A 12,802-nucleotide genomic window follows, 5' to 3' on the forward strand; every position below is an offset into this window, starting at 1 on the left:
ATAAAACAAGTCACTGTCAAATGTTCAGGAACCCCGAAGGAAGTTATGTATGAGGCTCACTCACTAAGCATGTCCATCTTTTGGCTGTGAGGGGTTGCTGAGGAAGGAGAGCAGGGTAGAGAGTCAAATGCTACATCGCTCATGCTTTCATCTCCAGAGTTTTCAGACAGGCGGAAGAGCAGAGGAGGCCGACTACCAGAGACTGTTCTCACCCGGCTGCTGCCACATTTTTCCTCTGTGCCACGGAGAATTGTTTGAGCAGATTCCTTGGCAAATTAACAAGAAAGTCCCATGAATAATACTTCTCTGTATTCTAAGCATGCTACATAAGCCAACATGAATGTTTATTAGAAGTCCTCTACCAAAGAGGGGGTATAAATACGCACATGTATACATAACTATTTGCTTTGAAAAGTTTTACACTCCAACAAAATATCAAGTCCTGGCATTGTTACAGTCAGAGTGTTCTGTTTAGGACTGAATTTCATTCAAAGCATTTCATCAAGTCCCATTCCCACTAATACGAGTTGAAACTGAGATCAGTTAAAGACGAGCAGTTCTTTTTTTCTCCTCAAATTAGGTTTGTGAGATATGAAACTTACTAATGATTTCAGCATTCAAAGATACACTTGGTCCTAAATATACGTGTGTTACAAGGTTCCCTATTAATTAAAGCTACAGCATTAATTCCAAGACAAGTATAGATAAGTCAGCTTTAAACTGCTGTATTTTAAACTGCAACATTAGTGATTAAGGTGGTTTTATTTGCCATGTAAATAGTATATTTCAGTTTTATTTACAGGGCTTTTAAAGTTAGAATAAACCAGCTATATTGCTTAGTTACACTTTTTTCATGAAGCACTTACAAGCAATTTTTTATTACAATCCAAGGCTTCTTTCTCTTTGGATGAAAGATCAAATGGTGCAAGCCCCATGCTTTTGCAAATCTTATTGCAGAAATGAGAATGAAAGAACAAGGCCATACCTCGAACACCTATGGCATTAAAAAAAAAAGTGAAGAAAGGGTTTACTCAAAGTTTATATGACGGTTTACTTATTAAAAGCTAAAGTCCCAAAGCATTTTCTAAAAGGTCAAAAGAGAAAGAAAGAGAGAAAGTGCTTTGTAGCACACACAGCTCAACCCACTTCCATCTTATTTTAACACCGGTAACGGCTTTTCACTCTCTCTGCAAGAGAGAGTGAAAGGAAGTCTGCAAAATCTTCAAAAGCTATGTATGCACAGGATATAACAATAAATTAATTTGGCCGCATCATTGAGAAACATGGCTAAATTTGATCCTGCTTACAAAACTTGCTGTGTCCTATGAACAACTTCATGTATGGACACCTGAAGCTTTAAAAATATGCAAGGCTTATCTCTCCACATTCAGCTGTATCCATTCCTGCAACGTGGCAAGGAAATTAAAGGCCATTATTATTGCTCTCACATCATAGGAAGCTACTTAATTTCATTACTTGTTTGGTTTAAGAGTAGGCTAGGAGACATGAGCCAAGATCAGATCTCTTTAAATCTGCCCTTGCGTGACAGCTGCCCTGTTCAGGGACTCCTTACAATAGAACTTCCCCAGCTGTTTGCAAGACCCTCAGAAACCTGCTCACTCAGCCGTGTAGTGGCTACTCAGCAGACAGCTGGGAAGAGAAAATAAGCATCCATTAGCATGTGAAACACGATCATCGATTTTACCTAGGTTGCCATCTCCAAAATCTGTACCATTCTCTGTATGGATCTGAGGGTCCGTGTAAAGATCTCCAACTCCCTGGATATCAACAATAATGAGTTGGTGTCCTGAGCGCTCAAAGGTGAAGTGACTAAAGGCCTGGAAAGAACCATAGAAGATGTCTGAGAAAACTCTCCCTTGATCTACTGAAAACAGCAACACATATTCACCTCTTATAAATGGGTAAAGAAGTCTGATAACCCTACCGGTGAAATATAACTGGTATAACATCATGACGAAAGCAATGAGACACCAAAAGCATGTAGTAGATTGCTTCTCCAACCTGTCCCCACTCAGAGATGGGCTAGAAGGGGTAGTGTGAAAAGCAGCAGTGGGAACATGCAGGGGAGAAGAGATTGCTTTATTACTCCTTCCTGTACTGGAGATTCTGTTTTCCACTACAGTCTTCACCTTAAGAAGTGGGGAGCTGCCTGGCAGAGGAAACAACAGTGCGCTCTGAAGCCAGTGCAGAATAACTTCTGCATAAATATCCTGGCTGTGCCTGTGGATCTCCAAGCTCTGCAGCCCTGGGACACTGCTTCCTTCTGCCAACAGACAAAGCCCTGCCACATTTGGGGGGGCGGGGAAGAGCATCCCCACAAATTCTCCTTCCCCTACTATGACCTCTGGGAGGTCCCCCTGAACGGCTGATCTGGCTCTACATTCGTGTATCAGATAATGAAATGTACGTTTGTACTCTTTAAATGCAGCGTTTCAAGAATCAGGTATAAAGAGCCCTTCTCTTCGGCATAAAGCTGAGACATTAGGAATCTTCTGGGAAGGTCTCCAAAAAAGCACTGCCAACCCTGGGGGAGGTGACTGGTGGTGATAGACAAACATTTTAACTGCAGCAAATCTCATGGAACATTTTGTTCCCAACCTGTGAAAGCACAGCACTGATTCAGTGTACAAAAGACAGCCCAGAACATAAACCCTCTGCTTACATTAAGCATCATGACAAATACCTTAAAAATAGGCGAAAAAAATGAAAAGAACAAAACCCTCAAGCCCCAGTAAAACACTCCTTTGCTATGCTGACCACTTTGTGTTTTTCACCAGTATTTTAAAGTTCTTTTACGAGACCCAAGAATCACTTGAAATCTGTACTTGTATTTCTATACGCAATCTCAGATTCACCTATTCAGAGGCTGTAGCTGAAAAAAACAGATTCTTATATGCAAATGGACTAGATTTTTTATTTACATGAGTTGGATATCTGCCACCTCCTTTTGTATGTTACATGAGGCACCAGAAGACTATTTAGTACATAGTACATGAGAGATCTCTCTCCCCACCTTAATTTGAAGAGACTTTGAAATATGTCGATTCCTGCAATTATAATTAGAGTCAAAGGGCTTAAGGTTTCCAAAGGGTATTAACCATGTTCAACTCAACTAAAATCAACAGACACTGAAATGCAATAAAGCAGCACTCAGTGTTTGAAAGAGCAGGCCCCAAATAAGGGGCAGACATACTGCAAAAAGAGAAATTAATTTGGCATTGTACTGGAAAGCCTGCAGTTTCCTTTCTTGGCAGTAATGCAAGACCTCTGGATAGAGCCAAGAAATTCCCTGCAGCAGACTCTATGGAAAGTATTAAACAAAGCCTCACTTGCGGAGTAAGACGAATGTTGTCGTCTCGCACAAATCCAGAATTTGAGTTGTATTTGATGTATTTGCCCTCAATGTAATGTTCCAGATGAAAGAGAGGCTTTCCAGGTCTGTTCTTCATTTCAATAATACAGGTCTGTACTATATCCACCTGGGGAGGGAAAGAAGATAAACAATGACTAACAGAATACTGTCTTCAGATCAACATGTGTGTGAATCCTCCAGCTGTGAAAACCTTCCCAAGGAAAGCAGCTGAACAATTGCAAAGATCTGTCTGTTTAACAAGGGGGTGGGAGCAAGAGTCGCGTGCTTCTTAGGTTATTGGAGGAATTCCATAAATTAAAAGCAGTCACTTCAAACCAGCTCACTTCTGCAACAAATCCCTCTGAAAAATTCTTAGTAAGTGTTTGCTTTCTATTTTATTTTTGTGGGTACCTTAAGAGTACACTGCAAAGAGCCTACACCCAGAGAGCAAAACATACACTAACTACTGCACAACTTGAAGAAATGCCTTTTCAGAGGACCAAAGACGTCTACCTTTCAGATATTTCTGTATCCCGCGTCACCTCCTCCCCCCATCCCAGACACATTCCTAAAGGAGAAACCATCACAGCTCTCACTTCGCTTACATCTTTTCCCCACATGGCATTTAAAAAGTCTAGATTTCTAGATTCCTCTCTGTGCACTTCACTCTACACCTCACCTTGCTGTTGTGAGACAGGTAGTTATTAACTAACCCTCACAGGGGAGGCAATGCACATAGTCCACATATTCAAAAGCACTCATTTTGGCTATTAAATTATTAAGACCCCCACACTGAGGCGTACTTCTTGACCCAAGTATCTTGTCACACGTCACAGAGTCTGCGGTAGAGCCAAGAGCAGGAACCAAGATACCACAGTGCATGTACAGCACCCTTCCTACAAGCCGCCTCTTCCACTCATTTGAAGTCTCAATTACACTCAGGCATTCAGTACCAGCTGCGGATTAAAGGGACTTGACAGCTTCACTGATACATACTATGGACATACTCAACAAAGAGGAGCTACTGGCTGGGACTGAATGACAGTTGCAGTCCTTCATCCTTGCACTTCAGTTTCTTGTCTTTTAACAAGCTGATTGGTGCTGGAGGTGTTTTTGTCCAGGACGCAATGGCCAGCTTTGACCAGCAGCTATCCAACTTACCAGCATGGAAAAGCACAAAGCTATGTTGGCTGTACAAAATGTTTAGCATGCACCCCAGAAGTAGAAATACAGCCAGCAAAGCAGTAGAACCACCTCTTCCTGAATCCTATGTGTTTGTGCACATCCCTAGCGCAGAGGATGGGAACTGCTCTTGATACCCTGAGCCTAGTCTGATATTCCATCCACCTGGGAGTTTCATGCATCTTAACACTTTGCACTTAACACAACGTGCTAGTATTGTCACTGAGACACCTAAAGGAAACAAAGCCACAGTATCTTCATTTTTTTGAAAATTCTTGACCACTCCTCAGAAATCTGTATTTGAATAGCTTCGTAAAGTTATTCACGTTTCCAACTCTTCTTAAAAATCAATGCTAGTCAGGTGTTTAGATAGGTTTACAAGATTTAAGCATCTACCTTCCTGAAGCACTAACAGTTAAGTGCTTGCTGAGACTGCTTCTGGCAATGAATTCTGTGACATCTCCAGTTATCTCAAAAGCAGCTGGGCAAATATAAAAAAAGAGCAATACAAACACCGTTTTATTTTTGTCTTCAGTCAACAGCTGAGAACAGTCAGACATTCACAAACACACAGGCCCTAATTCTGGAAATATAAAGCAATTTCTGCATTTACTTCATTAAAAATCAGCTATCATTTAATGGAAAACACAGTAGGGCAGAAAATCTATCTAAGCAATTAAATTTAATGGAATGTGAACAAGTAATTCCCTTTAAATTAATATGAAAACTAATCTAATAGGAGAGCAAGACCGCATTTTTGCTTAGCAAGATCTCTGAATGTACCTGTTTTGGTGGCTTGTGACGGTTGTACTCTTCTCCCCAGAGCTTTGCTTCCATCTGAAGTCGGACATCCTCAAAATACACATCCCTGCCCACACTCTCTATGTATTGCTTGGCAACATAGTTATAGGCACCTTTCCAGTTCTGCGTGTGTAAGAAGTTGGACAGCTTTTTCCTGAGAGACAAATCAATCGTTGGTGAAAGGAAAACCAAGAATTTTAATTCAATCTTTCCCATTTCTTTGCCTGCATCAACAGAGCGAGGCCCTGAGATCAGCATTACCCTCAGTCATTTACCAGATATTCTAGCTGAAAAGTGAAGCACAGGTAGGGGGCAAGGGAAAAAGCAACATCCCATATGAATGGCTGGGACATGCCAAAGCGCCTGTTTGGTTTGACTGCAGCTACTTCTACTCTGAACTTCCTCCTTTTCTCATTTCCTTTCCCTCCCTGCTCCCCTCAAATCCAGAGTATGAAAGGTTGGTGCCACCTCAATGCCCTGTTCTAATGTCAACAATTATTTTCTGCAAAAATTAATAGGGAGTGGCCTTTCAAACATGAACTGAGAGGAGAAAACCATCTCCTATGATAAGAGCAAACTGCTGCCTTCTCAACACACAGGGGTGACTACTCAGTATCACCCACGCTCCCAGAGGAAAACTGCACCTCACAGTTCTTCTTATGATGTAGCTTTTAACTCTTGTTGATGTGTAAATCTTTAACCCAGAGATCCCTCAAAAGCGGGGGGGGGGAAAGGACTTTGACAACAGAGGATCTGCTGGCTGCCAACAAATGGATTAAGCAGGTACCCAGTGGTTGCAGAAGATGCCAACATTCAAGTCAAATGGGAAAAAAACCCACACTGTTATCAAGAATTCCAAAGCAGACAGAGTCTTCTTTCCTAGAGCAGCCTCATCCATTTATATGGCACACAAGGGGGAAAGCACTTCTCGTCCTCCCTCCCCCGCTCAAGAACTTAATTCAACAGAGAAGACAGCAAAAAGGTATAAAACCCCTCTACTGTGGCAGCAGTGGTATTGCTGGAGAACCCAGCAAGGCCAAGCCAGTCTGAAGGGGGAGGAGGAGTACGAAGAGGAGTATCTAGAGTAAGGCACAGCTGGCTACTGAGCAGTTCTCGTACTCTGCTCAGTAACAAACAATGGTTCTCTGAGCCTTTCTTGGTGCCATGGCAAATTGCACATTTTAAGAAGCTAGCAGCAGCGCTCGAACTGTCAACCCTCCCCCTCCTTCCTTTCCTCTCTCCCTCCCAAGACCTTGGTGCAAAGGTCTTGGTACATGGGACACTCTAAAGGCAAAGCAAATTCAGATTGTCTGTCCTCCTGCAGGGACGGGCAGACAGTCGCTATAACAGAGGCCTTGGAAAGAAGGAACAAGCGAGATAGGAATTTCAGCCAGGATTTGAAACCTTTCCAGTTCTCTGAAGAAACACACTTCTCTGCATAAAACAAGCCAGCTCACGTGCTCTTCTAAAGCCAATACTCTCTGAAGTTCATTGAGCCAAGTGCAGCTAATGCTGTCACTGTGATGACTGAAGACTTGCAGAGTTGCAAAAATCTAGAAGAGCGCGCTCCAGATGGGAAATATCTGTGCACCACTGAGAGTTATGGAAAATCCAGCAGTAGGAAGCTGACATACGAGTTATGCTTTCTTTGTACAGGAGGTTAAGGCAAAGCTGCAAAGATAAACTTTTGTTTATGGCACTACTCAAGATATTGTGTAAGGGGGAATCTGGTAAATAACAAGAGCTAAAAGCAATCTCAGCAGGCTAAGATTTGTTACTTCCTAGGCTTCATTCACTGCTATATCTATCTGGCTTTGCAAGAACAGAGCCACCAGCACGAACTGATACTGAAACAATGCCAAACTGGAGGACTGAGGGGTCACTTTTCCTCCTTTTTGCTCAAGTTCAAAACATCAGATTTCTGTCATTCAGGAGTTTCTCTCTTTCCAGAAGTGAAACCAGACATGAAATGCACTTTCTCTGGATTCCACAGCTGGATAGAAGGGGGAATGACCTTAAACATACACATGTACATTTTCCAGGAAACATCCAGGAAAGGGTGGGTACTCTTTTAGAATGAACTGATTTATAGCTAGATGCTGATGCCCGCAACCATATTTGCCAACCCTCTCCAAGGAAAGAAAAGTTCCTCCTCTGTCTTCCCCCACACTTTACCCTTCTGGAAAGAGTAACTGTTAGTGTTCAAGCTCTGCCTTACTCAGAACAGGATTACTCTGGTACACGTGATCCTAAGTAAATTCTGGGACGATAACCTTCTTCACTGAGGGAGGCTTTCTGAGTTTAGATTGCACCATCCAACTATTCTTTCCCCTTTTCTCTGCCTAACTATAGGCCTCAAGTTGGCCTTCAGGCTGCACACACCTATGGCCTCATATCAAATTCTAAGATATTTTAGCACAGCAGGAACACAGAAATGAAGTAGCTGCTTCTGTACTTTTATGAGTATTTTGCCTCCAAGAGATGGTGGAAATAGCATAAATTTATGAATTGCTAATTGACAGGCTGATTATACTTGCTGGAACTGGACATAATTGCACGTTACCCATCCCACTGCAGTTCCAGTACAGGCAATGGCTTGACTTTCCAAAGCAAGCTCACTGGATATCTGCATCATGCTTGCTTGTGCTTCCCTTAAGCGAATGTTCTGCTTTCTGAACCCCACTCCCTGTGCTGTGGCTGGAGTCACACAAACAGAAATAAACCCCTCAGCTACGCCTTTTAGAAAGGCACAGCAGGGAGCTAATGGGGAGCCGCACTTTACACAATTCCCACCACACCTAAGTGAAATTCCAGTCACCATAGAAGAAAATACTGCATGGAGGCCAACAAAGGTAAAGCCAGCAGATACTTACGTTCTGAAACACTCACGCATTGCTCCACGGCCAAAAGGCTAGGGAAAAGAAAAAAAAACAAAACCCCAGCATTGCCATTTCCACAAAATTAATTTCTTCCCATTAAGAGACACAACCATGTCTTCCCCCTTTATATCCTGCAGAAAGCAGTTCTCAAACAGGCTTTATACAATATCTATCTCCTCAAAGAAAAGTGAAAACCCACTGACAGTGTAAGTAGGAAAAGACATTGGGAATAAGCCCCCTTCAATATCCCATGGAGCAGACATGATATGTCTTTTAAAGAAGCTATTTAAATTCTCTCTCCAGTTTGGAGTCAGCTCTGCTGTGACTGGCTAGAGAAGCTGGCTTCACAGACCTCATGCTCTCCACATTTAGGCTTCCATACAGGATGTGCCAAACAGAGCATCACCTCCTCGCATGCCAGATACTACATCAGTAGCACAGAGCAAGGCGACTCCAACACACCACCAACCCCATGATTTAACTGGGAAGCGACAGTAGCTTCTACCCTCACATACCGAAAATTCAGTCGGGTTTCATCCTAAGGGCAAAAATTATCTGGAAGCACACAAAATAGTAGGACTATTGCCAGGCAGGGCGATGAGGCCAGCAGGAAATGGGAGGGCTGAAATGGGAGGGAGATCACTGGGAAAGGAACAAATGCCTCATGTTGCTGATGGGGAAGGGCTGACTCCATGTTCTACTCTACTCTGGGGAAAAAAGGCTATTGGGACATCAAAACATAACGGATGAGCTGACGAAAAAAAGAGAGGTAGGAGAAGAATGACATTGAGACTTCAAAACTTCTATATGAGGAAAACATCTTGCTGCCACTATTCAGCAACAGGAAGGAAATGACAAATTTGGCTGCTAATAAACATGAAGAACAGTGTGATCTTACTTGTGAAGCCATCTTGATGAGGACTTCATCTTCAACCCAGTCCCCAGTAACTGCATTGTACCTGCAAAATCAGGAAATGGGCCTCTTAGAAAAATGCAGAGGGAACTCAAATCCTCCCATCCCCAGCACCTATCCTTCCTTATCTCTAGCTGACTGCTAAAAAGTGCTGCTGCCACTCCAACACAAAAACTTCTCATCCTCCCACCACACTCCTGCCCTCCTTACTTCAGGTGGGAAAGAAGAAATATATATAGCTCTTTGAAGAGACACTGAATCCTATTGACAATGAACAGATTCTACTACAGAAGCCAAACTTTTTCAACACTACAAATTAGGCTTTATCTGCTTTGATGTTAAATCTCCTCTGTGATGCCTACGCAGTACACTAGTGGCAGAAAGAGCCTTACCAAGCCCTACACACTGGATAGGCGGTCTCCTCCAACCCTGAGCTTGCACAAACCTGGTTCTAGCTGAGGATCTGCCACAGGGTGGTGGAGGACATGAGCAGAACACAGCACCAGCTGTGACTGTGAAAAGCAGCAGGGCCAAGAACTGCTCAACTCTACACCAAGGGAGGAGCAAGTCTCTGCACAACCCTGTGATAATACAAATAGTATGACTGTGGTTCCTCCCCACCCCCTTAACTCCCAACGCAGTAAAAGCCAAACTGAGAACCACAGCAGTTGAGTCACCAACACATGATCGTTTCCAGCCTGATTCCCCTGACCTGCACCGAGTACTTCATGCATGCAGACACCCTATATATCCCCTTATAGATTCTGTATCACCCCAGTTTGCAGCAGACAAAAGAGGCAGAAATAGGAATATTAGAGACATCTCTTTTTAATAGGGTATTCGAGTAGCCCTAAACCAATATTATCACTTATTTGTATTTTAAAATATGCAAACTATTTCAGGACTGTGTGGCTGACCAGGGACAGATGCAGTCTATGGGGAAGAGCAGCACTGCGTGACAGGGTTACGTGATTGGAAGGGAGGCCTCCCCAAACACTGATCCTAAGTGGTAATTAACTGGCCTCTAACTCCTACCCCTTCCACCCAGAAACCTGTGTCAGTAGAGTAAACGTTTTGGCAAAGCCTGTGCTAAAGCACTGAGAATAGTTTAAGGGCTAAACTCAGTTTCAGCACGTACACCATGCTGAACTATTCTGGGCTTTATAAGGATTTAAATTCCAGCCACATGCAGCAATACTGCATCGACAGGCAACAGTGAAACTGCTATTTTGGGAAAGGCACAGAGTGTTATGTTGCTTTTTTTCCTCAACTATTTAAACCAAGTATGCTGCCTCTTTATTGGTATTCATTTCCTTATTAGATTAAGTTTACAGCATTAATAAATCAACTAGAAAATACTTTTCAGCCTTGTTTCCTGTCTACATGCTGAAACTCATAGATACTACTTAGGTCAGAGACAGAGAAAGAGCGTGACACTGGTTTGCTGAAAGGTTTGGTTTTTGATGATGTGCGGTATTTACATATTCCTGGGAGATTCAGTTAAGACACACTCACTTTCGGCATTATTGAAAGTTCTTCAGCCATGTAATTACACATATTCTGTGCTACACAAACACAGCCCTTGCATAAACCAGCACATTCCGTTTAACATCAGCATTAAAAGCAGAAAGACCCACAGACCTGTAACGAGTGGCTTGTTCCGTCTCAATGTCCTCAAGATGAAATTCTGCCCACGGATCAGGCATGTGCTTAGCTTTCTGAATAGCATGTTTCCAGGTTTCCTGAAGAAGTTACAAACTGGCAGGTTATTTATAATCAGCAGCAACTCACAACAACGGCATTTTCTAGAGCACATCAGGATCCTAATGCTACAAAGATGTGCAACTACACAACCCCCCAAAGCACTATTCAGAGCAGGGACCAAGCAGTACAGAAGACCACTCTGACATTTTATAGCTTCAAGTATAATGAAACACAGCTCAGAAATATAAAGCATCAGGTTTCAGTTCAATTTGCACCACCGTAAAGTTACTGAGAACAGAATCTGGTCTAGTATATACCAAATATAATTTGCAAAACCTGTTGTAATTTGCAAATATCTCTAATATATGCTGCAAATAATGATGTCACATGTAGATTATATTAATTCACTTTTACTGTTTTGATTTTTAACTTTTTGTAACAGCATATGCTGGCAGCGTAAGCATAAAAAAGTCCATTAGCGATAGAGCAACATGGACAAAGAAAAAAAATTATGTAAACCCCAAGGCCCGCAAATTGTGCCCCGCATAAGAAAGAAGAAATTAGAATGTTGTAAAAATGGATTATTATAACAATTCCAGACAAGTAGCTATTTCAATCTCCACCAAGTCAACAGTAAAAAAATCAAAGGAGTTTTCTGGAATATAAACAGTCTTTCTCTACCAGCCAATTTGGATGCTCTTCTCTTAACATTTTCATCTCCCTCTCCTTACACTGTACTGTTCCAAGAGAACTGGAGATACGATCCTGTGATATGCCAAAGGCCTTCTGCAAGGTGAGCAGGAGAAAAGGCCACTCTGCACCCCCGCCAGTAAAGAAATACTGAGCTCTGAGATTTTGTTACCGCCTCTTTGACTGAATTTCAAGTATGCAGAAACAGTAACTTTTAAAATATTGGTGGATTTTTTTCTTTGGAGTTTAAATCTCAGTCAAAAATTTTAAAAAAACACAGTATAAATTGGTGTCAGCAATGACATCAAGGTACTTTTTGAAGCAGCTGAGCTTTTAAATTGTTCATGTTTATTCTTATTTCAGCTGTAAATCTGCATACCTTGCAAACAATTTAAATGCTCCCCTTTCTGACAATAAAGCCACAAAATGAACACAATACTACAATAAATAAAACAAGCTTAAAAGACATGCTGAGAAAGACTTCCTACATGTTTCATAAGAAAATGAAGTTGTCTCGGATCATGTGATGATACGCATTTCATATGGACCTGGGAACTTCCATATTTGAATATATATGAAAGCAATAGGGAGAGACAGAAACAACTAGAATTGCTTGGTCAATTATCTGTGTCAAATCATTCTTGAGCAGGATCCCTCTCCAAAAGGTGACCTGTGTCCATGCTAGGTAATGATTTAAATAAATTAATTACTTGTGCTTGATCTTGTGAGGTGCTTTGTACAAAAGCTGTATTCTAATCTTCAAACAAACAGAAGTAGGACTTCATGGAAATGGTGCTAACAGTGCAATTTTTCTCCTGCCGTAGGCATACGGCTGCCATACAGACTAAGTAGATGTCTTGCATCCATTCTGTTCTTGTCCACAGTAGGAAATACTGTGAAGAAACAACTACAGATATGCACTTTAAAAGAAGTGTTATTTCAGGGTAGAGAACAAAAGATGGGTATTATTTCATTTAATAGATATCTTTTTTTAGTTTTGACTTGATGACTTTTATGGGCTGAGGCAAGCAGTTCTCCCAGACAATAAAATAATGAACAAAAAAGGCCATAAAAGGAAAAAAAAGAAAAGAAAAATCTTAATGCATCTATTAGATATGGTGTTCACATTTTCTTTTTAACCTACCCGACTATGGTCAACCACAGAGCCGTGCTTAGAACGATGCTGTGTGTCATTCTAAAGGATGCATGAGAAACATAAAAGTAGGAAAATACATGTGATAAGGCAAATGATTGTCAAAG

At 41.7% G+C, this 12,802-nt stretch overlaps 1 protein-coding gene across 2 annotated transcripts in view; it reads right to left on the minus strand.

The window, feature by feature from the left end:
- The window catches only part of EEF2K (eukaryotic elongation factor 2 kinase), a 33,122-nt gene that overhangs the window by 10,802 nt on the left and 9,518 nt on the right, over window positions 1–12,802 (minus strand). The window contains exons 3-11 of one of the 2 annotated variants that reach the window (XM_050905887.1): window positions 12,687–12,737; window positions 10,790–10,890; window positions 9,134–9,194; window positions 8,230–8,267; window positions 5,339–5,510; window positions 3,351–3,500; window positions 1,706–1,838; window positions 867–994; window positions 65–266 (exon numbers count right to left, since the gene is read on the minus strand). In XM_050905887.1, coding sequence (XP_050761844.1) covers window positions 65–266; window positions 867–994; window positions 1,706–1,838; window positions 3,351–3,500; window positions 5,339–5,510; window positions 8,230–8,267; window positions 9,134–9,194; window positions 10,790–10,890; window positions 12,687–12,737 — 1,036 coding nt within the window. The remainder of the gene's footprint in view (window positions 1–64; window positions 267–866; window positions 995–1,705; window positions 1,839–3,350; window positions 3,501–5,338; window positions 5,511–8,229; window positions 8,268–9,133; window positions 9,195–10,789; window positions 10,891–12,686; window positions 12,738–12,802) is intronic. The other variant, XM_050905888.1, reaches the window with a different exon arrangement.

This window comes from Gymnogyps californianus, chromosome 15 (genome assembly GCF_018139145.2).
Source record: "Gymnogyps californianus isolate 813 chromosome 15, ASM1813914v2, whole genome shotgun sequence".
In the NCBI taxonomy this organism is placed as follows: domain Eukaryota; kingdom Metazoa; phylum Chordata; class Aves; order Accipitriformes; family Cathartidae; genus Gymnogyps; species Gymnogyps californianus.